Source organism: Tribolium castaneum, chromosome 4 (assembly GCF_031307605.1).
Source record: "Tribolium castaneum strain GA2 chromosome 4, icTriCast1.1, whole genome shotgun sequence".
In the NCBI taxonomy this organism is placed as follows: domain Eukaryota; kingdom Metazoa; phylum Arthropoda; class Insecta; order Coleoptera; family Tenebrionidae; genus Tribolium; species Tribolium castaneum.
In genome coordinates, this window is record NC_087397.1 from 7,338,320 (window position 1) to 7,365,443 (window position 27,124).

Below are 27,124 nucleotides of genomic sequence, written 5' to 3' on the forward strand. Positions count from 1 at the left end.
CATCATAGATACATTTTATTGCTATTTTTTCGAATAAAATAAATAAACAGTCTGAATCAATAACGTAACAATGATGAGAGCGTATTTACATTGCATAATACAGCAATGGCGCGTCGTTCCATCTCACTCAGTCGTTTATCTGACTTATGAATATGAAATTTCGTCACGCATACTAGACTGCTGTTAAAGACCGCGTTAACTATTCTGTTATTTTAGTTAATGATTCATTTATTTATTTATGTGTATGGCCAATTTGGTCTGAAAGAATCAATGATGTCAGCGTTCTCTGTCTTTGTTTTGTATTAACGAAGGTGCCTAATAATTGAACTTTTTATTAATAGAGTAACTTACATTGTACAATATAAAACAAAACATAAATGGATGTTTATAAAACACATTTAAGGGATACTTAATAATATTTATGTGTATACATATACATACATAAACACAACAATATGTATTTTGAACACAACAAGTAAAAATACAAAACATTTAGGTAGAAAAAAATTACATAAATTTAAAAGTCTAATTGCAAAACGTCATCAATAAATAATTTTTTGAAATAACTAAGCATAACAGTACGGCCAGCCTGAGATCACTTTAAAAACTGCAAAGACTGGCGGTGGAAATGAACACGAAACTGCGTTCACTTACTCTAAAAAAATGTGTCGATAATAAAAATAAAATACATACTTTTTCTATTAGAAATAACATTTTTCAAGTCGAAGAGTAGGTATATACACATTTTTCTTTTTTTAGCTAGTGGAATAATAAAAATTCCTTTATGTTTTGATACAGACACGCGACGAAGAAAACCTATTTCTTAGGTCAGTTAGTACATGTTTTAATAGTTAATATTAATAAAATTCGGATTTCTAGAGAAGTTTTTTTTTCAAAATATATTACAGTAGTAAGTGACATTACACCAAGCAATATATTTAGATCAACTAAAAAACTGTCAACGAAAAATAAAAATTTTTGCATCAACCGTATACAACAAGCCACAGATTTACAGGTACCTAAATAGTATTTTTAATTATATACATAAAGTGTGGGCAGATAAAACTTAAGTAACACATGAGGGAAAGTATGGCTGGTAAAGTTAGCAATTTCTATACCTGCAATAATTTACTATACACATTGAACTACAGGCAACATTGATTACATTTTGTTTTTAAGAATTACCAACGAATTACAATCTATGACAACGACAGTCGACATTTTATGTACAAGAAGTCTTACATCACGTACAATAATACGGTACCTCAAGTGCTTCGCACCAAAAAATTTGCACAGGCCCTAATTCGAAAAGAAAAGTCCACAAGTCCGTCACATACCTATGATTATTTCCTAAATAACTCTTTGGCACTGCAAAGAAGCGTTCGTTCCAGGGTTGCACCCCTTATCAGTCTTAGGGCGCCGCGGCCAGCCCGTGGCCCAACACAACCCCGGAAAAGGCCATAGGTCACTGGTGGTGCTTGAGACTGCCGTTGGCGGCCACGTGGTGGTTCACCACGTGGTGCTGCGCGTGTATGTGGTGGCCGGCGTGGTGGTGGTGGTTCTGGTTGTTGGTGGCGGCGTTGTTGTTGTTCTGCTGCTGCGCCGCCTGCCGCTGCGAGTTCTTCTTGTTCTTCATCCGCCGGTTCTGGAACCAGATCTTCACCTGCCGCTCCGTCAGATTCAAATTCCGCGCCAGCTCCCACCGCTTCTGCTTCGACACGTAGGCGTTGAACAGGAACTCCTTCTCCAACTCCAGGGTCTGGAACTTCGAGTACGGCTTGCGTTTCTTCCGCACCGTCACCTGACCTGTCCATTCCAATGGGTTGCCGCTCGTCCCACACGGCACGCTCACACCCATCGAGCCCAGCGAACCTGAGGAAAAGAGAGACGAGGGGGATGATCCCCACATCACTGTGAACAATTAACCTGTCTATATCACACCCCGCCGACACCGCAACCCCAACTTTTACAAGCATGCACAACCGAAGCGCTTCTGCAGAGCCAAACCGCAAAAATTTCTCCACAATTCCGCTGTAAAATCAAAAAACTTTATTCAAAATCGGGCCGAAGTAGACTGAATGATTTAATAAAAAAAAGATAAGAAACAAAAAAAATTTTTTTGACTTAATTTATAAAATGATTAATGTACTCGTATTAAAACGAAAAATAAAAGCAAAAACATAAAAAAAGTTTTCTTTTTAATCTGGTATGTTCTTACATGAATTGAAATACATTTTCTGGGATATATTTTTTTCAAAATTATTTCTTTTATAGTTTTTTTCTCTTTGAGTTGCAAAAATTTTTTTAATTTACTTTTTTGACGAAAACACGCTTTTAAAAAAATCATTACATAAAAACTAGGAATCTCAGAAAAGTAGAACTTTCACCACTTTAAAGAGGAAAGTGCAAACTTAAAGGACATAATATTTTTTTTTAGCTTACTGCAATCAAAAGGATAAAAAAATAAGGTTTTGTTGTGAATTAAATAACTTCAACATTTTGAATGGAACACAATTTTTTATTTTTGCATCTAGTAAACCTTTAAATTGTCTCTCTAAAAGCATTAACAATAAAGTGTCTTTTTTTTACTTTAACCTAAACATAAAAAAAATATTAACTATTGTTTCAGTAGTCGAAAAGTGAAATTTTCTGATAATATTAACTTTAAAAACATAATTTTAGTGTTTCTTTTTTAATTTGGACAGCCTGTATGTAATCAGAAAAAATTATCGAGATATTTTACAAATTTTTTTTTTTAATTCTGTTAAGTATATATGTAACGCTAAAAATCCTTTAGTTTGTTTAGTTTAAAGTTTTGCGGTTTAACCCCAGCTTCAAGCGGGGAGTTTTTGAGGACTATGAGTGAAAATTTGGGGTTTTCTTTGCCGTTGCAGGCCGGATCCGCCCCGGAGTGGCAATCAGTGCGGATCCATAGCCTACTCCGTCGTGCGGTATGCGTGACAAGTGATAGTCAGCTGTGCGGTCACGTGATCGAATGACGTCAGTCGTAGTAACGCGCGGTCGTTATTCCGGTCCCTAAGCGTTGCGTATTTGTTCTCGTCGAGACGAAACAATTCCACGTGGAAGGAAATCAAATCGATTTTAAGACTTTAATGAACCCTAAATCGTCCAAAAACCAGTTTAAAAGCGTTAAGATTCAGTGGTATTTTTCTATTGATTGGTTATTGGGTGCGTATCGATCGCGAGAAAGCGCCTAATCGATGGAAAAATCGCCGCACAATGCGCTATTAACGAAAGGAAATGAATGGTCGTGAATGCAGACTGTTGGCACTACTGGTTGCGTTGTAGCACTTTTACTATGTAATAAAACTGACCTAGACAATAAAAGACTTAAAAATCTTCAATGAAGACTTATTAGTTATGACGAGCTTTCGCGAATACCCACCAAATACCTGATACTCATTTGCATTTTACTACTTACATTGTTTGTTTACCGATCATAATCCGAAATTAACATATAACATAAATAAAAAAAGTTGTAAAACTATAATGAGGTCAATAACCGGAACATATGGACAAGAATTTTTCCGGCAAGGACGGCTTATCTTTAACCTGACTCGATTTACCCCGAGCTATGTGATAGCACGAGGGGAGCACCCTCACCGATTCTAGTCCTCTTTCGGCCTCTTTGTGCCATCTAGTGACACACATACTTATCACAGGCTAGACGCAACGCATACCAGTCTAGCCCGGTTTTAATTCATTAGCGAGAAACAAAAAAATGTATTTGAATTGCCAAAAACCTTTTTCAACAAATTAATGGCAATTTTTTTGTATCGTGTAGTGACTTTTATTAAATTGAAACTGTTTCGTTGAAATGTTGTCGAGTTGATAAGTCTTATCGTTCTGATGCAATTATTTCAATGATTATTTGTTATTAGAGCAGAAGTATTTAAAATCTAATGTTTTTCATGTGGAACAAATGAATCAGTTCACTACTCTTAGAATTTTTTGTGAATACTTGTTTGTTAAACAAAATAGTGTTGGTTTTCCTGTTTTGTTAGGACACGCTAGAGTACCAAAACATTGAAGCCGATGGAAAATAAACACAAACAAAACTTTAGTAATTAGTGAATATTTTTGTAGAATGAAAAAAATCACTTGTTATTATATGTAATTTATTTAGATTACGGCTGGATTAGGAACCATTTTTAGTTGTTTTTGATTTCTGAAAACCGATTCTACTGTTATTTTGATTAGAAAAGGAAGACTGGTTTGCCAATTTCCAGGATGCTAATAATTTTTTTCGACTTGTGGACGTGCAAAAAACGTTGAATAAGAATTGGTTTATTAACGGTGGACTAAATGATGGTTGGATATTTTTGATTTCTGTGGGTAAAAATGTGAAGAATGCACAGCTGACCATGTTTCGCTTCTGCGCAATGTGTTAGTGGCGCGTTTCCTCGGCAAAAGTTCGTCAAAGCGTGTGCTCACCTGGTGGAGGGTACGGCGTGGATGGAACAGGTTCCGGTCCGTAGTTTCTGAGTCCGTAACCGGCGGCGTCGTGGTGGAAGCTGGCGGTTTCGGCCACCATGGCGGCGGCGGCAGCGACCCTCCCCCGGTCGTCGGCCGGGGTGAGATAGGGGACGGGCTGGTGGTCCACGTGGTGCCTGGAGGCGGAGGAGTAGGCCGAGTAGTTGCACCAGGTGGACGAGGAGAACCCCTGGTGGCAGGAGGAGACGGAGGGGTCGCTGGGCCCCGGCGCCGCCGCCGAGTACTTGTATTCGGTGGCGGTGGCGGCGGCGGTGGCGGCCGGCGACCAGAACAGGCCCTTGCGGGAGTCGCGCGCTGGGTCGGCGAGGTTGTAGTAGGTGGGGTTGGGGTACTGCTCGAAGTGGTTGTCGGGGGAGTAGTTCCACTGGCCGTGGTGGCGGATGACCCCCTCGCAGTCGTAGGCGGCGCGCTTGGCGGGGATGTGCAGCGGCGCCGAGGCGTTGGAGGCCACGCTGGCCGGCGAGCCGCTGGAGGTGGTGGCGGGCGGCGGCGCCGCCGCCGGGCTGGTCATGCCGCTGGAGGAGATGGGCGTCGCGGCGCTCTGCGGCGCCGGCGGCGGGCTCTCCTCGTAGATGCCGCCGTTCATCATCGACCACCACGTCACCCCGGCGGAAGAACCCGCTCCGGTGGCTGGGGAGGAGCCGGGGGGGTGCACATGGTCGTACAGGGTGGGCGCGCACGCCACGGGGTCCGCGATGGTGAGGATGATGGCGCGGGATCACAGCATAGGACACCACCGGAAAAATTGAAAAAACCCAACCAGATCAGACCAAAGCCTCACGCGAGGACTCCCATCACAGGTGCGAACATAAATCAACACTGGCCTATACAAAAACCGCTTTTACGACCCCGAAATTAATTTATTGCGGCTCGTAACTTTTCTTTTCAGGAGACTCTTCGGACCCCTACTGCTTGCCAGGACCTCGGCTCGGATTATATCATCAGATTGACCAGTTTTATTTCAAATTACAAGTTCGCGAGCAGATCGCGGGCCGACATGAGCACGACAAGTGACAGCAACTCACAACTTGCAAACACATACTGAAGTCTTTTGAGTATCTCGCGTAAAACTCAGTCGGCTCTGATCGGGAACGCGCGTGCGATCTAGCGGCTATCCGCTACAATAAACGCGACACGATCTAAGACATACGTTTTGCCTCTATACTTTAGGCGCTCCAATTTCGATGATTGAACCACACGAAACTCTTATTGGAATCCACCAAATTCCAACGCTTACAACCCAGTACCACAAAAAACGCTCCACAGGTTCACCCTGTATACCTCTTCTTAGCAAAAAAACAAAACTCATCCGTATTATTTTCCCCAAACATTATTTACCACAACTAATTCACTTTTATCAATGAATTTATCAATGGGAGGGACCGTAACTATGTCTATGAATTTATAAAAAGGGTCTCAGGTAAAAATCACGACACTATAACTCCGTTTTGTGTTATACCTGCCACACTTGAGCCAAAAATTTATTCAATTATTTAATAAATTACCCAAAATATTCAGCTATTTTTTCCGCAAGTGTGAAAACAATTTGGAAATGGTGCTCTCAATCCGCGACGTACGTGCGTGAAAATCCCTCTTTTACGGCCGCTCCAATTTCGGTGATTGCCCCACACGCTTTTCTTATTAGACTCGTGAAAATTCCGCCCCGGCTTGAATATATTCAAACTATTTTTTACGACGATTTTATTCTGAAAATTTTAAGCCCCTTATTTGTTCCTGGCGAATGCGAGTGTGCAAAAGTGCCGATCGAGCAGTTTTTGCAAAGACTTTTAGCCTGAAAGTGAATTGCTTTACCTGTTTTTATATTTGGCATGTGAGGCATTGCCTAATAAGTGAATTTCAGAAATGTTGTCAATAGATCGGTTTTGTTGTCGATATAAATGCGTTTGATGGTCATCAACAATGAAAACGACACTTGTTAAGCCGTTAAAATTGGACACGGGCAGAAGTCATAAAAGTTCAGGTATATAGGGGATGTTTTATTGAAGAGCTGTCACTTTAACATGATAAAATCACAATGATACTACCGAATTACGTAATTTATTTAATTTACAACGAGGGGTGGATTTTGAGTGAAAAAATAAAGGGTCATTTGCAGCAAATTAAACTGATTTTTTGTATTTTTGTTTCAGGGTTTGTCGGAATGAAGAGGTCAAGATAAATACGACAATAAAACTTGTTTTTGATACATGGTGTAATTAATTGAAAAAATAAATTTTTATCAGACTTAAAAATTTTGTTTTTGTTCACCTTCGGTAGTAAACAACCCTTAGATTCCCGATAGTAAAAAACTTTACACGTTTTTCACTTTTTATCATAATTTCTGTCAGTACTTAGCCCTAATCTACATTGATATCATAAATGTGGTCTTCCATTAACTTGTCAGTGTCAAACAAGATTAGGGTCTTGATGGCTACATTGGAGGGCTGCAGGAATCATCTCAAAGAAAAGGGAAAGTTTTCCAAGTGCTAGAAGCTTTTAGCATTTTATGTTTGCAAGCAAATGAGTCATGGGAGTAATACAAAAAAATTCATTTCAATTTTTCCACGAAAAAAGTAAACTCCACCATCTGGACGCACGACTAGCAATAAACAAATTTTTATTATTACTTTAAAAGTTGTCGTAAATAAGTCGCGGTTTTTTCGTTTTGTGCGCCGCCTCCGCGATATTTTCCTGTTGTTTTTGTCAGACTTTTCCTGCAATAAACCCGTCCATGATTGGCATTGAGTGAATTAGGTTTTTATTTCATGTTCAGTCCGATTGATCAGGTAATTTTGCTTTTCTGTGATGTTGGCAGAAGGCCAGCGAGTGATATGGCGCATCTCTCCGCCCCCCTGTCGGGGTGTGTGCTAACACTAACTACATATTGGATGGAGCCCCATTCGTTGCGCTACGTTGGCCGCCATCAGCTTGTATGGAAATGTTCCAAAGCTCCGGACAGATTGCACGCGACGAGATAACATTCGACTTGTGATGGGATTTTTGATAAGTTTATCAAACACAAAACGTAAAAAATATTGAAAACCGACGAAAATAGCGGTGAATAAACCAAGGCAAATCTGGAACGCTTTAACTGTAGTTTGTACAGGTGGACATTAGCATAATTTGCATTTTATTAAGATAATCTCACTGCTCATTTTTGTTTAAAAATAAATTTCCTCCTCACTTATCATAACTCAGTTCTCATTTAATTTAAGTAAATTGTTCATTAATCATCATGAGGCAAGATTTCAAAATAATTAATTTTTGATTAAGAACTAAAAATGGACCTATAAGACATATTCATATTACACACACGATTAGGCAATTTCAATCATGCGAATGAAAACTGATGAAAAGTGGAGGCGACAAAATATTAAAAAATAATTTATTCAAACATTAATCATTTTTCAAAAACTGATAACTTTTGAATAATAATAGGTATTTAAAAAACATATGGGTAAACATATCATTCACAAAAATAATGTTTTTAAAAATGAGCAAAACACAATTATCTGAGTGAATAGTAGTAGGTATAATATTCGTACCTACTACCTATTATAGGTAGGTACCTAATAAGTAAAATAAAATAAATTATTTGCGAGTATTTACCTACCTAATAATTACCTAATAATACTTGAACTTTTGTGATAACCATACTAGTACCTACCTAATATCTACTATACACACCAATGAATTATAATTAATATTTATGACCATTATCACAATATGAGATTGAACGAAATAGGTAGGTGTAATATTTATTTTTAATTTATTTTTAATTTAAAGCTTTGTTATTACCAAAAATTGTACATAATGTAATAGTCCTGAGAAAAAGATAATATTCTACTCATATACAGTCATCATCAAAAAGAATGAGTCCTAAAAGATTTAAGTCACGTCAAGTTAGGTCAGGTCAGACGATTGTGATTGTACCTGTAATGGCAACTAATCAAACAAATGATTAAAAAACTTGCATTTTGTTCGTTCCTAAAACGACAATATATATTTTTAATATTTAATTTATATAAAATATATAATACATTAATAATATATTATTAATAATTAATATATAATATTTATATATATATAATTTAATAAATATTTTTATTATATATAATATATTAAAAAAAACTTTAAAAATAACATGTACATGACTTATTTGTCAAACTGTATTTTTTTCAACCAATTTGAACTTCGAAAAAAAATGTTAAGCTGTTTTACCTGTTAAAACTTGGTTACAAATATTTTAAAACGAGATAAAAACTGTTCTAAGATTCTTTTATTATGTGTCCAATATAGTTATACCTCAATATGTACTACTATTTCGTTTCCTAAAATTAAAAATTACTCGTCTTTTTTCTAAATAAAAGATTTTTTTTTCAAAAATCGTAATTATTTACCGTTGTTTTAATTCCAGATTTGCCTTGTATATAGTTGGGCCGCTAAGTTAAAATAGCTGTTAGAAATTGTTTTCATTAAGGAACGATGTATACCTTGGTGAAAAGTTGCCAGACTCGACCCAGGAAACACTCTCGAGAGTCTGTAAAAAACAAGTCGGTTAATGTGCGTTCCCTTCGAACAGTTTACTCAAATAAATACATCATCCGGTATAGAAAGTTAATAAAAAGTGCTTCGAACAAAGCCGTTCTTGTCCGTGCACCACGTCCTGGAATAATTCATAATTTTGACAAAACTAATCTACCAAAATCTGTTTTCGTGCCACTTATCGAAATTTTCGCCAATGAGACTTTTAATCTTTCCGGATTTGTGAAAGTCACGTTGGGAATAAATCTCAGGGCGGAGCTTGAGTGCGTTTGGTATGAGTTTTGTCACGTTTCTAATAATTTATTTTACGTCACCTGCTAGACAACTCGAAGGGATGGAGAACTCTTTCCACGTCGCCGAACAGCTTGAAGCATTGGATTCAACGTTCCGAAGAAAAAACGCCTGAAATTAAACGTAATTATAAGAGTGGGAAAGTTTAAATTGGATGGAAAACGTCTTAAAAAATATGACGCCGGGCGAAAGCTCAAACTTTTCCTATCATTGTTTCCGGCGTTGACTTTGGAAGTAATCAGAGTTTATGGAGACATCTTAGCGGAGATAAAGACCAACTGAACCGGAACTATTTCATTTCGGTGGGGACCTTCACCACAAATATCAATTATAAGCCGACCCTGATAATACCTAAAGGGACGGCCCTTTTATATCACGACATTTCGTGATTCTTTCACACCAATGCTTGCAAAGGAACAAAACCAAATTAACTTGATTCCGCCGCTGTAAAAACTTTACAACAGTTATGTACAAATTTAATAATTCAGATACAAATTTAATTTGCCCGCCGTTTACCTTTTTTCGTGCTGAATTAATTAAATTTTTCCGTCATAATAGTTGTGTACAATTACGCTCCATTTGATTTTAGGCATGAAATACCGGCTTTGTAGTCCAGAGGTGACGATATAAATAACATAGGATCTGTCAGACCAGTTTTATTGTTAAGTGAGAGCTAACACGAGAAAGCTTTCGACCGCTGGGGCGCTGCTGCAAACGGAAATTGAACTTTGCAAACTCCCCTCTAAAGCGGACAATTTTTCGATCGAAAATTCAGCCAGACATTGTTTTAGATGAATCATTTTTACGACTCACATATGCGCTTATTGAAATTGTTTTTCTGGGATTGCGTATGGAAATATTTCCATTCAGTAGATTGATTTTTTATTATATGGGAGGAAAACTTTCTTGATCTGATCCTCTCGCCGGAATTAAATTTAGTGCTTTCATTTAGAACTATAGGAAGGAGTAATAAAAGTATATCACCGACCCCAAAGCTCTCATGTCAGCGTTATGCATAAAGAGATTTAATATGAATATAACATGACCAAAAATCGCAAAATCGACCGCCCCACCTGTCCCCCAGCTGCACTGGTTTTATTATCGAAAGGTGTTCCAGATTCCTGCATGATTGCATCTTGTTTTTGCAAATGGCTGACATGGTAATGAGACCTGCAACCTGTCTGTCGTTAACGAAGCCTAATCGGGAAAATATGTGTTGATTTTTTTGGAGCTTTTAAAAGCTTGAGAAGGAATAAATCCGAGTGCTGGAGTTGATTGAAGTCAGGCAAGCAAAGGCACTTAGAGAGATCTGCACAAGAGCCACCATTTTACGATTAAATCTTATTCCGGACCAGACTCGGCATAACAACACCGAGTGCTTCTGGGAATATTAAATTGTTCAATTCCTTGATAAAGCTGGATTGGTTTATGTCGAGCTGTGTCAATACTTGTTTGCCTTTTATAATGGTCATTAACGCCCATTAAAGCTTCGCAGATAATAAGACGGTCTCCGCATGTGGAAAATAATCCAACAAAGAACTTGCTAATCAGGGAAATGTGCGTGCAAAAAGTGCCCACAATTTTCTATTTTTTATTACACGCTACGTTAATTACGATTTTAATTGGTATGCTTAAGTGAGAAAAACTTGTCAAAGCTTTAAAATCTCAACTTTATTATTAAATTTATTATGTTTAAAGTTATGCACATGTTTCTTCACTTTATAGGCACCATCAACGAAATTTACAAGACAAAGCATGCTTACCTCGAGTTTAATATAATTAAATTTTACAAATATTTGCGCAAGTTATTTTAGCAATTAAGTTTTTCAAAAATAAAGTAATTAACGCCTCTCTGGACAACAAGTTGTTGGCAAAACGGTGGTAGGTACGTATTCGTATTAAAAAATAACAGCAGTTTTTACCTCCACTTGAAAAATGGAGATCACACAGAAACGATTTTTTTGTGTGGAAATATACAAGGTGTTCCAGCGATGTGAAAAAGTTTATTATTGAACTTTAAATGTTGAAAAATTAATATTTTTTTACGAAAGCCGTACATACTAACCTCCTGACTCACCTAAAGTATACAGAGTGTTTCCGAAATTAGCTACAACACAAACTTACGTTTTCTTAAATGAAACAACCTATATTTCTTTGCTTTGTTTTTTAAATAACTTCATTTTTTGACAAAAACACGCTTTTTTAAAAAATCATTGTGTAAAAACTAAAAATCTAAGAAAAATAAAACTTTCACCACTTTAAAGAAGGAAGTTCAAACTTAAAAGATGTATAATTTTTTACTTCACTTAAAATCAAAAAGATAAAAAATGAAGAGGTTTGTTGCAATTTGAATAAGTTGCTATGGTTCAAGTATGGTTTAGTATGATAACAAATGGTCATGAATTGTTGCTGAAATTAACATTTAAAGTCAAATAAACAATTCTATAGTCTTTGAGAAAAAAGAACAAAAAATATGGTGTTTTATTTAATTTTTTCATAAGTTATTCAACTTTTAACAAACTTTTTAATTTTTCTATGATGTTTCTAATTGCATAGCGCTATACAATTGGAACAAATTTAAGTTTGAACTTTCCCTTAAAGTGGCAAAAGTTCTACTTTTCTACGTTTCTTTGTTTTTGTGTAATAAATTTTGAAAAAAAGTGTGTTGTCAAAAAAATCAAAGTATTTAAAATACAAAGCAGAACCGACCAACCTTATTAAAATCGTCAGTATTAAAACCTATGTTCAAAAATGCAATAAAATCTAGAGCGTTCCATTAAAAAAACAAAAATTTAGTTTTTTTTTTAAAGTAATAATTAATAATTAATGTGTGGACATTCTGTATATATACCGAAATATTTTAGAAATATGCAGCAGAAACGCAGTTATAATTAAAAAAAAAGAAAAAGTTAATATCTCTAATAATAAACAAGTTATAGAGCTTTTTCGGATCGTTAGAACATCAGCCTGTATAATTTGTTTAATTAGTTTCTTATTTTATTTCTTTATGTAATACAATTGTTTCTTATATTTTTGTAACATTAGAAGAACCACTCAGCCCACCTGGGAGAATAGATCTAGTTAATTGTTTGAAAAAAAAATTGCCGTTTGTGTCGTTAGTGGTCGCTTCTCTTTGAACATGTGGCCATTTTATCGTTACCATAAGGCCAGTAGCCATAGGCATAAAAACTTAACTTCTGGCAAGTATTGCAGTTACATAACATATTTTATGCACTGTGCGTATTACTGTACATGCATTTATGAAGCACCATATGTATTTTATCTGCCATAACGAGCCTGAATCGATCGAACTAATCGCAAAAAAATCCCCATTTTAACGCTTCTTTTATTCAAAAAAGTCTTTGTTGTTGCCTGCCCAAGGGGGAAACGATTTAATTAAAGATAAAACACAAAGAAAGTCGTTGGTGTGTAATGAAAGTCTCGGCTAAAATAAGAAAAATTTGAATAGAGAGAGAATCAAAGAGAAAATTAATTCGGCACCTGGTTTCCAGTTGCCTCATTTACAGTATTGTGTGACTGTGATTATGTCTAATGTTTTCAGATGTTAAAAGCTTTCGGTGCTGAAGAGGAATACGGTATTAAGCGGGCCGAAAACGCCTCGGAAAGGTTGTAGACGTTTGCTGAATGCAAAGCGGGGATTTAGGAAAGCGTCAAGGATTTGGTAGGATCTGAACGTTTTCAGTTTATGGAAGGTAGCTTCCTGCGCACGCGATACTGTGCTCCGGAAATGGAGCTTTTGATCGAAGGCAGGTATTCGAATTTATTTCGAAAAACAACAGGAATTGGGGACGCTACGGCTTAATCGGCGTTTTATTGGACAGACCACCACGGTTCCTAATTATGAATTAATTAAGTTTTTGTGTTTAATAATCATAGGTGCTTATAGCGTAGTTAAGCGATATTAAATTATCTCGTTGCTCTGTCTGACAAGAACATATTAAGTTTGGTTAGTTACCCCGCTGTATACGTAACCCTTTCTCGGGGACAATGACATAAAACAGCGAGAAGATTTCATTGTTCGCTCTTCCTCCCTAAAGGGCAATCTCTTCCTTCATTCTTCCAATCCTTTCTGTAATAAAATACAGGCGCTTGCTGGCAGACATTTTACATTTCATTAAATACATTCAGACACGCCCCAGATCCAACAAAATTGCGCAAAAAATCCACGTGTAACAATTATAACTCACTGTCAGACCCGTCTGGCCTTTTGTAGCCCTCTATTCTGCTTTCTTATAATTAAAAGCATATGTGGCAAATACGTTTGAGTTATTTACGATTCAAACGCACTAAATACAGACTATAACCCCTTCGAAAACTATCGCTCGGTTAAATGACGTCTTCTTTTAGCGGCCCAGTCTTTTGAAGTCCGATGTTTGTGTTAACGGAGTGACAAAGTTGCCGACTTGCGATTTTACCAGTCTTAATTCAATCAAATTAGAAAAAATATGATTTATGGGTTATAAAATTTTAAACACTTTAAATAAACCAGAAAAGACCCGATTTGTATGTTTTACAGAGCGTGTAATAAAAAAGCCCGATCAACGAACAAAAGGGTCCTTGTTTGTAAGTTGGGAATAAATATAGCGTGTGGGGAAGCTCCATCCTACCCCTTACGAATACCAAAACGTCGTAAAATTGAACATATACCTATTTCCTCTCGTGGGTAATTTTTACCCGCTCAAATTCAATTATAAATAAATTATTCCTGCTTTAAATACATAATAAATAACCGCGCTTTATTATTTATTTGTTTTGATTGGACTTTTAATGCCATTTTTGCCTCGCACTCGCGGATCAGAAACTAATAATTATACCTAGTTAACATTAAACCGTGACATTATGTACGGCAGTTTGAAAATCACGACTCATTAATTGCAAGCCTTAAACCAGCACACGTGTGGAAACGAATTGGGAAAAAATACCTGAAATTTTCAGAAATTATCAGACTTCGTCTATAAATCACAATTATTTTCCCATGTTTCGTTACGTAAAACAACACGGCATATGCTAATTGCACACTTAAGTCGTTTCGCTTAATTAATTTCTGCAAGTCATTAAAAATCTGCATTATCGCAAATGAACAAAATGTCAGCTCTTTGTTAAACCATTCATCGCTAAAATGTAATAAATTATTCGTCAAGACATCCTCCTGTCTTAAAAACCTTGACTTATCATTCTTAACCCCTGGGGCAACACCATTATCGGTGCATTTTATTGGTTTTGTGATGCATTTCCCCCACCATATGCAATAGTTTGACTAGCCTAGACCAACTCACCGGAACCACCTCTACTATTCTGGTCGCCTAATCAGAAATATATTCAGAATGCAATGCGTATTAGTTTAAATAATACAAAACAAATTGTTTATTTATAATTTTAGCCGAATTTTTCCCTCTCTGTCTAGACAAGGAGGCTAGGACCGGCAGAATTTGGCAACGGGAGTGGGGAGGACCCGGAGCGCGAAAACCGGAGTTCAATTAGCGCTTTTCCGGGCTTAAAATTTCCCCCGCTGCATTCCGGTTGGAAAAAGTGCATTTTTGGCCCGTCTAAGATTGCATTAAGGCCTCAAAATGCGCCTTGTGGGCCGAAATGCTGGGCGGTGCCCTGGGCCCGGATCAAATTTTATTGTAAAAATCCAGTTCCAAAATCCTGCTTTTCAGGCTTTCGCGGCCAGGAATTCGCGATAAGTGTCTCGAATCTTAAAACTGCATCGCAATGCACTTGTGCATCTCAAAAAGGCCGAAAAATAAAGCGCGGTAAGTACGCCAGCGGTTTTATCAACCTAGTGTATGATCTATTCCTACGTACGCGCTAGCAGGGCAACAGAGAGGCGGAGGAGGTGCTTGTTTATAGCTTGTTATTATGGCGTACACATCACACATGTTAAATGACCTCTGCATACGGTATTTCAAGTTGCGTGCAACAACTGCATAAACCTGATTGGTAAGTTGGGGCAATTTGCGAAGCGAGTTTGCGAAATTCCTGCAAGCTCGACGAGAGAGGATGGCGATGCTTCTGTTTTATGGTAATTGGTGCAACGTCTTCAACCATTCTGGTTCATTGAATTTCGCAATAATTTATGTGCGTTCATGTAAATAAAGTCAAGACATAAAATTAATGTGATCGACCTAGTTAAAAACAGCAAACAGCAGAATTTCAAAGGTTTAACCAAAAAAATGCACAGCACGCCCTAAAAGCACGTTTTACCGGCTGTAAACCTGCAAATGCATCCACGTATGAATAAATTCAAGCGTTATCGACAAAAATGCAAATGCATTCATTTCTATTCCTCCCATTTCATCGTCATTATTTTATTCACTAAATATAAAGCTGCAAATTCTTCCCCACTTACTTATAATAATTAAATGGTTGCAAGTGCCACGTACGTCTCTTATATTCAGCTTTTTGATCACATTTTACTTTAAATGTTAACAGTTACCATAAAAAATCCTCTCTTACAGCATTAGGCAGTTGTAAAATTTGTTAAATTTATCTCGTGTTTTTTTTTTAATTTCAGTTTCGAATTGAAAAACTGTGCGAAAGAGAACATTTTTACATTATAAAATTAAATAATTAAACTGCAATTTGTTGCAAATTTGTAAATATACAGGGTGTCCCAGCGATGTAAAAAAGTACATAATTGATCTTTAAATGGTAGAAAATTATTTTTTTACGAAAACCGTACATACTAATTTTCTGACTCACCTAAAATTATTTTCAAGTAGGTATACAGGTTGTTTCGAAAGTTAGCTACAACACAAACTTATGTTTTTTTTAATGGAACAATTTATATTATTTTGCATTTTCGGCTGTAGCTTATAACATTGATGTTTGTTTTTAAACTAAATTGTTATTGGTCGGTTTTGATTTGTTTTTGAAATAATTTGTTTTTTTTTGACGAATACAGAATCTTAGAAAAGTAGAACTTTTACCACTTTAAAGAAGAAAGTTCAATCTTAAAAGACATATATTTTTTGTAACACTAATTTTTTTATTTTTGCATCTAAAAAGTGTTTTTTGCTGATTACTCAAAAGATATTTAACTTTAAACATTAAAAAAAAATATCGACTATTGTTTCAGTAGTTTAAAAGTGCAACTTTCAGCTCATGATAACTTTAGTGTTAAACTTTTCCTTTTAAAGTGGTAAAGGTCCCATTTTTCTACGATTTTTTTCGTGTTTTCGTCAAAAAAATCAAATTATTTCAAAAAAACCAACCAATACAAGTTTAAATTAAAATCGTCAGAATTAAAAGCTACGTCCAAAAATGCAATAAAATTTAGAGTGTTTTTTTGAAAAAAAAACATAACTTTGATGATTTTTTTAATATTGGGACAGCCGGTATATATACCGCAATATTTTAAAAATATGCAGTAAAAACGCAGCTATAATTAAAAAAAAAGTTAATATTTTTAATAATAAACAAATTATGGAGCTTTTTTAATTGTTGGGACAGCCTGTAGGTACAAAATACAAAGTTAATGAAACAGGACTCCAAAAACTAATAAAAAGTCATTAAATTGAATTGTAATTTATGAATAATTTAATAAATAAATTTAAAAATACATAAAGCGTTTGCTTTGTTTCCTGTCCTCCTCACATTCCACGTTCCTTCAGTGCAGAGCCCATTTTCGAAATAACAAATTTATCAATCACGGAAATTTATCAGTCCTCGTTTTGTTATCATGCTGCGAGCTGAAAGCCCGCCCTTCCTTGTGAATACCCGCTTCTGTGAAAGCCACCCTTTACCGGCGACTGACCCATTTTCCCGACAAAAGCCTTATGATACAGTGGTTGGAGTAATTCGTATTTTTTGTGGCACCTCAGCCATGCAAAATAAAGCATTTAAATGCATGGAAGAATTTTACAGTTTCCCCGAAGGTTTCACATTTCACATGCAAAAAAAATTTAGAAAGTCGTGGTTTTATATGAAAGTACCTACAAGGGAAATCTTTAGTGTCTTGTATATCAACGAGCCGTAATGGTGTGTGAGGAGCGGTGAGGCTTATCTTTTGATTTTAACAGCGCATACAGGTATGTAGGCACCGTTTTGATAACGCATCCGGGTTTTCGAACCGGATTATAAATAAGACACACAATAAACATATTTCAGGAGCAGTGATTCAGATGAAAGCGTTTCGGGATTCAATTTATTGCTCCAGTTTGTGATAAGTTTAAAAGTTTGAGGAGATATGCCGATTTTTTAGTGATTTATGACTTGTTTATCAAACTAATGAAGTCATGTTTATGTTATATTTTTCCACTAGGAGCGTACAGGCTCCACTCGAAGATGTTTATGTTACGGTTGGACAGAACACTAAAATGAAAGACACGCTACGGGCGCACACGTTCTACCATACCCAAGGTCATATTACTAATATCGGGAAAACACCCAGCAAATATTAAATTTGCTCAAACGTATTGATTATTCATTAAAGGTCTCAGACGTGCCAAAAGCACAATATATGCAAATCATTGCTTCGCAAATTAATTTTTTTCTTTCGAAAACGCTTAACCAACTAAAGAAAATTCAGTGTCTTTTGGACGATATTTCAAAAAGCTGTGCCTGTATCTCGCAATTTATAATGGTAGAACCTAATACTATTTGTTCACATACTTATAAATAAACTTCTAATCATTGTGATATGTGTAGGTACCCACAAAAAGAAAAAAATCATTCCAAATTAAAAGCTTATTCAAAATCCATTGTCAAGCTTTAAATCTTGATGAAAACGTTTACTATTTGATCGCTTAAGTTTTACAGGTTTTATTAAGATAATTTTACCACAGGCAAAACAAAAGTTATTTGGGCATAATCTACATTCACTTGACGATATTTCAAAGCAAATAAAATGTTTAACAATTACTTTATCCCTGCCAAACTTGACAGTAAAAACAAATTTTCAAAACTTTTAGTGAACATATATGGTCAATAGTAGCTTATTTCTGAATTTTTATAACCATGCAACCAAGAATACTGATTCCAGCTGACTAGATCGGTAATCGCAAAAAAAATTACATTGTTCTGAGTAGTGTTAAGTTTGTCTACAGAGTCGCTAAAAAATATGGACACAGTTAAATATTATCAAAACTATTTATCAAAACTTATTAGAATTTGGTATATGCTTAAGAATGTATAAATTCTTTCGTTTCAGATGCTTATCAAATTTCTATCTCTGTTTGTTCTTACGAAAAAACACTAACTTGATTTTTTAATGGCATTAAAAATGGTCAAATTTCATATTTTTTGAAACATTTGATTTGAGTTCTGTGGTCTGCATACGTTATTTTAATCTGAACTTAAAAAAATCGTAACAAAATCTTGAAAAATGTATTTTTTTAAGCTTGGAAATATTGTCTTCATCTATCATTAGTATATAAGTAAATAAGTTAAAAATAATTGTTAAAATAACACTTTTTACTGATAAAAACACATTTTAATAAAGAAAAGATAAATAATATCTGCACGATTTTTTTGCTGCAAAAGATGTTCAAAATATGTCCACTGACTTTTTGGCATTCAGTTGGCATGACCAACTAAAATGAAAATATTTTTCGCTCAGTTTCACTTAAATGTACCATTGTTAAACTAATTATTGCACACAATTATAAGTTTGGGTAATATTCAAGTGATAGATCGCTAATAACAGTATTTTCAAAGCAAACTTTTCTAGAAATTCAAGATTAAATTTTTGAATTTTTTTATTTTAAAATAAAAATAAAAGTGGGTGTTATGTTACATCACTAAATTCAGAAAAAATAGTTCTTCTAAAAATTATTAAACTTGACCATTTGTACCATTTAAGAAAATCAAATTGGCCTTGTATTTTCAAAATAAATGATGATAGAAAATTGAAAAAAATCTCAGATGATAGAATTTGAATACTTCTAAAATTACTGAAAATTTAACGTGCTCTGTTGAACCGTTCAGAAAATATTTAACTGTATATTTTAGTGAGCAGAAGACAAAATCGGTATAATTTCTTGGTGAAATAATCAGTAAATTTTTGCAAACTAGTGTAATCAGAGAATAAAGCTTCAAAGTGGAAAATACTAGTTGCAAAATGCAGCGATGGCGTCCGAGTGGGATTCCGTTCTCAGGCTTTCTCATTTTTAAATGTGCAAATAAGGCGCACTTATATCGTCCAGTTATGTCGCTAATATCAAGTTAAATGGCTCGTCTTGGCAGGACGAGAGGTTCGTGGGCTTATTTTGACACAAATAGCATGAAGTTAGTAGACGCTAATGCTAATTTACAGCGATTGCATCCAGTTTGCCGAGACACGAATGGCCGCCAGTTTTATTATGTATGCGGAATGGGGAAAAGACAAGGTTTTAAATTAAAATTTAAATAAAATGTCTGCATTTTGTTGCTTTGCTTGTAGCTGACTGCAGCGGGTTATTGCTTTTTATAAAATAAAACTAACGACTTTTATGTTCGAGTAATGAACGAAAGCGGATTAGGTCGATGCATCCGATGCGACATAAGATCAGGGGAGAGATTATGAGCCAAAAATGACAATATGCCCAAAGGCGCTTAATGCGACTTCAAAATGAGAGGTTTAAATATAAACCTTATCTCTTTATCCCCTATTAAAGAAAGCAGTAGGAGTTGTCCACCGCTGACATGACAAGTTGATCATAAAACGATCGTAAAAGTAATTTTATGATTTGGATTATATTCGCAAATCCATCGCTCCATATCATATTAGCTCAACTCGCGTTCACCTTCAACGTGCCACCAAACTGCCCCACAAAGCGGGAAAATTCGACAGACATTTTTAATTTTCCCTCCTATTTTTATAGCGACCATGTGTGCAGCTGGCCCCCTCGTTATATTTGGGATTGGACGAAACCAGTACGAGTTCTCTTCGGCGACGCCATTGCGAGTAAACAGCTCAATCCAACGTCTGCTTGCTTCGATAAACAAAAGACGTAAGTAAATAAACCCAGATTTATATTAACCAGACCGAAGCATGGCCCAAGTATTTCAAAACAAAACTTATTTTTAAAAAGACGAAATCGAAACGCTGCTACGTGAAAAATCCACGAAAGCTCGCCTGACGCTTGCAGGAAACCACCAACTTTTTCCTAATCCTATTAACAATAAATTACGAAATTATGAGATAATAATTTATACTTTATTATAAATGCTCCGATTATTAATTACTTTATTAAGAAAAATCCCCCAGATTACACACCCAGTTCTGTTGAAAGCCCAGCCAGCTGCAATAAAACTCTCCTTGAAATATATTTATTAGAAGTTTTTGATTTTATTTATAATGAAAACATAAATGCGAGTCGTAAAGTTATGGCACTGAATAAATTGTCTAATTTATCGGTCGGTGCTGGACAGATCTGGGGTGGAATTCGGCGATGTATGGCGATGTGTGTAAAAAATATTACGAATTCAGAACCACTTGTAGCTTAAACACCTGGTTTGCCCATAAAACATTAAAGTTACGACTTTATGATCGATTTAGCAGTAAAGTAGTGGAAGTGTTTATATTCTTAACAAATTACAGCTACTTCATAAAATATCTGCTACTTGTTTATTTGGGCCCATTGGGCGAAATATTTGGGCAAAAGGCACAGCTCTTGATAATTCCTTATCTGTCGTCCGCTGGGGTATTGATCCCAGCGTCATGATCTTTCAGCCCTCTCAAATTAATTAGCAATAAATTTTTAGTCGAGTTTAACCAAATTGGCTCGGAGCAAAGTAATTAGGAAGATCAGCAGTCAGAAAAGTGACGTCAGCGACTTGGGTGGTCGTTTTCAACGGATACGTGAGTTGCTCGAGGAACAAATTGCAAGTATTAAACGGTGGAAGAGCTTTTACAATCTCGGGGTACCTTCTGATATGGAATCGGACAAATACTCCAGGTTGGTTACTTAATGACGGAGATTAGTTTCACTAGTTCTTATTTTTAGAGAAGTAACCAGAGCCTGCGACAACAATTTCAATTATTTTTCGTCGTAAAATAGGCTGCAATTACAGAAAGCGAAAAAAGAAGACGATTTATTCGGAAAAAATCTTTGCAGGTAGGTATGGGAATTGCTAGATATTAAAGTACACACATACCTACATAAAATCGAATAGATATTGAATTTTCACCTACCCTGCAGGCAGGTTAGGGTTCAATAAACGAATAAACCGAGTGCATGATGCCGATTATTTGGAGAGGCTTGTATTGATTTACTTGATAGTAAATCGAGAGGTCTAATAGAGTTTTGTCAGGTAATGTCAAGTCGCCATTTTTCACTTGGATTTTGTTTATAATTCGAGATAAGCCAAAAGGTTGAATCTACAGTTTCAATCTCTTCTTCATTAAGTTGATTTATGGGCAGTCAAACATTATTAAGTATTATTCCTGTTGTCACTCATGCTCAGTTTTAGTGCCTTGTGAATACCGAGATTCATTAAAGCTATGAACCTTGATAATATATTCATTATCATGGTAATGCATTTTTTGTTTAAGCTTTGTTTCGAAAGCGAAATTCACTTTTATTTTCTATTTTGCAAAATATTTCAACTGCCTCGTCGTATCTGCATTAAGATTTCAAGTCTTTTATGTGAGTATTTTCTTGTGATTTCTGCAATTTTTAGGAAATGCTGATTATTAATTAAAAAATAATTATTTTGCTGTTTTCACGATTGTTTCAAAATAATTCCCTTATTATTTTAAAATAATTTGGGATTCAGAATAATAATAAAAATAATAAAATAAAAATAATAACAAAAATAAAAATAGAAGTACAATTTTCTTGTAACATTTTATAACCTTTTTTGAATCTACAAAGCATTGTAAACTGTTAAATTAGTAAACAATTTGGTGGCGTCTCGCTGTTTTTTATCATTAAGTAACCATTTTGTCTATTGCTGGTAGGATAATTTACCTTTTATGTTTGTATATTTTATTATATATTTAGACTAGACAGCAGTATTTTTTCAATTTGTTAACAATTTAAAAATGAAAATATTTAGTGTTTTTTTTTCAAATAAATTTTCAGTCCTTAATAACATAATCCAATAAGTTATTGAATAGTAAAGAATGTATCTAACAAATCAACAGAGATACTTATAAGTACGTGCAAACAAACAAAAAGTGGTCGAACTCTCTATTATCTTAAACATAATTTTTTTAATGTATGAAAAGGAATATTAATAATAACTAAATAAATAATAATAATAATAATAATAATAATAATAATAATAATAATAATAATAATAATAATAATAATAATAATAATAATAATAATAATAATAATAATAATAATAATAATAATAATAATAATAAAAATAATAATAAATATAATAAAACAAGCAATAGAGACTAATTCGGTTGAAATAGAAAAAATGAGTAGAATTTTTTTGTAAACTTTTATATCTCTTTATGTATCTCTAAAAAGTATTTTAAATAGTTAAATTAATAAATACCAATTTCCGGGCGTTTTGCTGTTTTTTACTCATTAAGTAACCATTTTGCTTATTGCTTGTACACATTTTTTTGAAATAAACAATTGTTATTTTATGAGGAAAACAAAAGAAAAATATTGGTATATTTTTACAAGAATTCTAACTTTACTTTCAATGTGTTCAAAAATGGTTATTCATCCTCATCATAATTTTTCTTGTGATTTCCGCAATTTTTGGAAAATGCTGTGAATTAATTAAATAATAATCATTCTGCTGTTTTAACGATTGGTTTAAAATAATTCGATTATTATTTTAAAGTACTTAGTTTGAGATTGATGCAAATAAAATTACCAATAATTTTTGTTTAAATAAATGTTTGTTTATGTCAGTTTAGACGTTTTTTATTCTAATGTTTTAAAAGAAATAACAATAAAAACTGATAAAAACAATAAAATAAAATAAACAATACTAATTTGATTGAAACAGTCATCTTTTTAGTGAGTAAAATTTTTTTTGTAAATTTTTCTGATATACCTAAATAATATTCTAAATAGTTAAATTATTAAATAATTGTCTGGCGTTTCCCTGTTTTTTACTCATTTTGTAACCATTCTGCTTATTGTAATTTTTTCTCAATAAATAATTGTTATTTCACAAAATACAGGAAAAATGTATATTTAAAAAAAAAATTAGTTTGAATTAAAAAAAATTAAATAATTGCTTATCTGGCGAAACATTGTCGTATTTCTTTGCGAGCGCAAATCCGCTTCATTGTGCTCAGGAAATACAGATTTCGCAATAACTTTATGTCCAGTCATCAATTTCGAATTTTTCTTTTTTTGACATTCATCCTTCTCCGCCTTAGACCCACCTTGTCCCAATTTTTATCATTTCTAAATATGTAAAGTGATTCCAAGGATGCAATGAAAGTGTTATCTGCAAGCTGCAGACAATGTTGCACGTATAATTTATGTTTGCAGACTGTTGCACTTTTGATACATTTATATTAAAGTGACATCATGTTGGTTAAAATAGCAGCACGTTCTCAATTATTGTTGTGTTTCTTCATTAATTACGGAATTACGCGCTTGTTTATCAAACGTGTACTTTAGTATTTAGTGTATCTCCGTCCCAAAAGGTGGTGACGCGTAACGTTCATTAAGTTTAAATGCCTCGAATGCCTTAATTACCTTGCGTTCTTCCACCATACACATGCTGAAATAGAACAGTTGCCTCGTTAAACGAATTAATGCCGTAAATGCCAGATAGCCCGAATAAAAGTTGGCCTTAACGAGGGAAGCAAAAATTCCTACTTTAATTGTTTCAATTTATTTTTTTTATTTTTGTTAATAATAATAAAGCGAGGTTTTTAAACAAAGGTTGTTACAGTAATGACCTCCCGCACCTGCACTGTGGAAATTGGACGACGACAAGGAGGAAATTAACCGGAGCTCGAACCTGCTGCAATTTAATTAAGAAGAGGGAAACTGTTTTGCATTTCAATGGACGAGCGTTCGGTGTATTGTCTGCTGAATATATTTCAGAGCAAAAGGATAACTCGGGTTGTGTGGCTACGTGGATGGGAAATTTAAAGGAAATGGACGCTGAATTATAATAACGTAGAGAAATGGAGGAGAGGAACTCTTTATTTACATAAATTGGGAGAATGGGACGACGGTTCCGGGGCGGTGGGAGGGACTACCGGGTTTATCTTCTCGTGATAATTGCATTTACATCATTCAGGAAATGGTCGCATGACTAATGTTAATACAGGGATATTTACCCGAATTATTGCTTAAATAATTAATGTAATTAGCAATAATGTTAAAACATTATTTTTATTGCAGAAATGTGTTTCTGAAAGTATACCTATAAATATTACTTATAACAAAAAAGCAACTAAGAGACTGAAAAGTACAAATTAGTATTAAGATTAACAAAATTTGATGATTTTTGTGTAAAGAAAGATAAGTAAGAGATGAGGCTAATTGATTCCTTGTACTGCTTAACATTTATTTACAGAATTATTTAAGACCCTATTTCATGCTTTTTTATGTTTAATATTGAATTGTGTGTTTTTTAGTCATACTTCTTATTAATGGTTTACAAGAAAAATTGTTATTTCGAAAAGGAAACATGAAAATATGTGTAAAAAATGCAAAAACGTGATTTCCTAGAAATTTACTTATCTACAAGGTTTGACAGTGTTTATTATTTAAAAATAGAGTTTTATTCAAATATTATATGAATGTATTTGAGTCCAAACTGCCCATATTTATTTAATTATCATTAAAAACAAACAGTATTATTAAAAAAATATAAATATTTCAACTTATTTTTTAATTTCTATTCTGCAAAGTTTAATTAAATTCAACATATTACTTTGAGAAATAAAACAACAGTATCAGAAAAAAAGCAGGTTAAGGAAAGTGAAATAAATGTTTTAAATTATTTAGTTTTAATTATATTTAGTTTACAGAGATAATACGTGCCTCCTACGTAACTTTAAGATTTAGTATAAATTTAGTGTCAGAACTTTTATAAAAAACATAATAATTTTTACGTCTTTAAATTTATAAGAAACCTATACAATACAATTTTTATGGAACAAAACTTCTAGAAAAATGTGTATATTTTTTTAAACGAATAGTAGGTAATAATAGTTTGTTAAATAGTTAGATATTTTTTTAGTGCGTAGAATTTTGTTAAGAAGTTTTTATATTTATTTATACTGATTTAGAGAATATAAATTAATAAATAATTCTCGCGTTTCGACTGCTCAATTTTCTGATAATTATGTCTGATAATTTTTGACGTGAATTCAAACAGTTAAATATAATTGATTAGCTGTATAATAGGAAACAAAATCAATAAAGTCTCGTCTGCATTGTAGTATTTTTTCCAAGTGCAAATGTATATTCGTAGTGCAAAAAATAAATCAAAGTAAATAGAGTACAAATTATTCAAGGCAAAATTTATTAATATTAGGTAGAAAGCTCAAAATTCAAATTTAAGGTAAATTATTTAGAACACCTCAGTATATCTAAATTGTGTAAAGTTTAGAATAAATCAGTGGGACTACTTTTAAGAAAAAAAAATTTACTTCCTGGACTTCGTAAGTTGCATTTACATTTTTATTAAACAAAATATTTGAAAGCAGTGTGTTAATTTTTTAATATGAGTAAATAATATTAATTCATTAAATCTGTGTTTACTTTGAGTAAAATAGTTTGTATGTTTTCTAGTTTTGTAAAAAATATTTCTTATAGTAATACTTAAGTGTAGATAAAATTAAAAACTTTAGAGGGCTTGCAGTTGATCTCATTCTTTCCAGATTTCAGTTTTAAGATATATACTATTAATAAATATATTTTTAGTGTAAGTAATTTTAATTAACATTGTGTGCATAAATTTGAAGCGTTTCTAAAATTGGTAAATAAACATTTTTGGAAAATAAAATCTCCAGTGTTTTCTTTATTGGATATTGTTAATAATATAATTCAAACCCATCATTGATCTCTCTTTCAACCCAATCTTTCCCAGCGCCATCTCTTTCCAACTGCCCAAACCCCCAAACTTGCAGCACTTTCCTAAGAAAACTGTAAATTAATTTAGTGAATCAACCATTTTGTCAAAATTCTTAATTTGTCAAGCAATAAACCACTAAAGTAATAATTTATTATGGCAGTAACGTAACCATAAAATCTCATTAAATTAAGACATAAAATCGCAATTATAACAAGAGTGTCATAAATAATAAAATTTTTGTGCTTTGTTTACATCAATTTGGTTTAAATTGCTATAAAAACGGTTTGGGCATGATAATCGGTTTAAGTTGCAATTAAGCAAGTGATTATTGTTGCGATAATAAAGCTAACTGTTATGGCCTATTTTATCTATTGGCTTTCGAAATAATCGGCGCGGTTTTGTAACAAATTATTGGGTAGTGGGACTATGAATGAACTGGTTTTTGCAACATTATAAATATTTGATTGATGTCGAGTTGTTAAAGTTTTAATTGGTGTTTAATAATGACTCTGGCAATGGTTATTGTGATTTATTGTGGACATTAGGATTAATGGGGCTGACGATATGAGGAGTGAAGGACATAAAGCGGCCTTAATTGAACACAAGACATTTAATTTTGAATCAAACTTCGGGAAAATTTTTTGCTTTGTTTTATGGTGCATTTACAATCCTAGAGCAGTCAACTCGTCGGCATCCACTTCTTTCCTTTTCTCGGAAAGCCACAATAGTTGGCTCGAGCCAACAAAAGCCTCCTCATTTAAATAGCTCTCCCTTGCATAATCTTGGCATATTCAAAGGGTAGTATCAA

The 27,124-nt window shown here is 34.0% G+C and overlaps 1 protein-coding gene and 1 long non-coding RNA gene across 5 annotated transcripts in view; one reads left to right on the plus strand and one right to left on the minus strand.

The window, feature by feature from the left end:
* Positions 1–27,124, minus strand: part of Abd-B (Abdominal B) — a 62,056-nt gene continuing 34,932 nt past the window's right edge. For 2 of the 4 annotated variants that reach the window (XM_015983959.2, XM_008203022.3), the window contains 4 exons: positions 9,375–9,462; positions 9,009–9,055; positions 4,456–5,145; positions 319–1,911 (listed from right to left, as the gene is read on the minus strand). In XM_015983959.2, coding sequence (XP_015839445.1) covers positions 1,466–1,911; positions 4,456–5,104 — 1,095 coding nt within the window. In that variant the 5' untranslated portion in view covers positions 5,105–5,145; positions 9,009–9,055; positions 9,375–9,462 and the 3' untranslated portion in view covers positions 319–1,465. 4 annotated transcript variants of the gene reach the window in all.
* Positions 17,271–25,680, plus strand: LOC103315187 (uncharacterized). The gene is made up of 5 exons (XR_511827.3): positions 17,271–17,405; positions 20,178–20,306; positions 21,061–21,254; positions 21,303–21,413; positions 24,178–25,680. It is a non-coding gene; the product is annotated as an uncharacterized LOC103315187 (long non-coding RNA).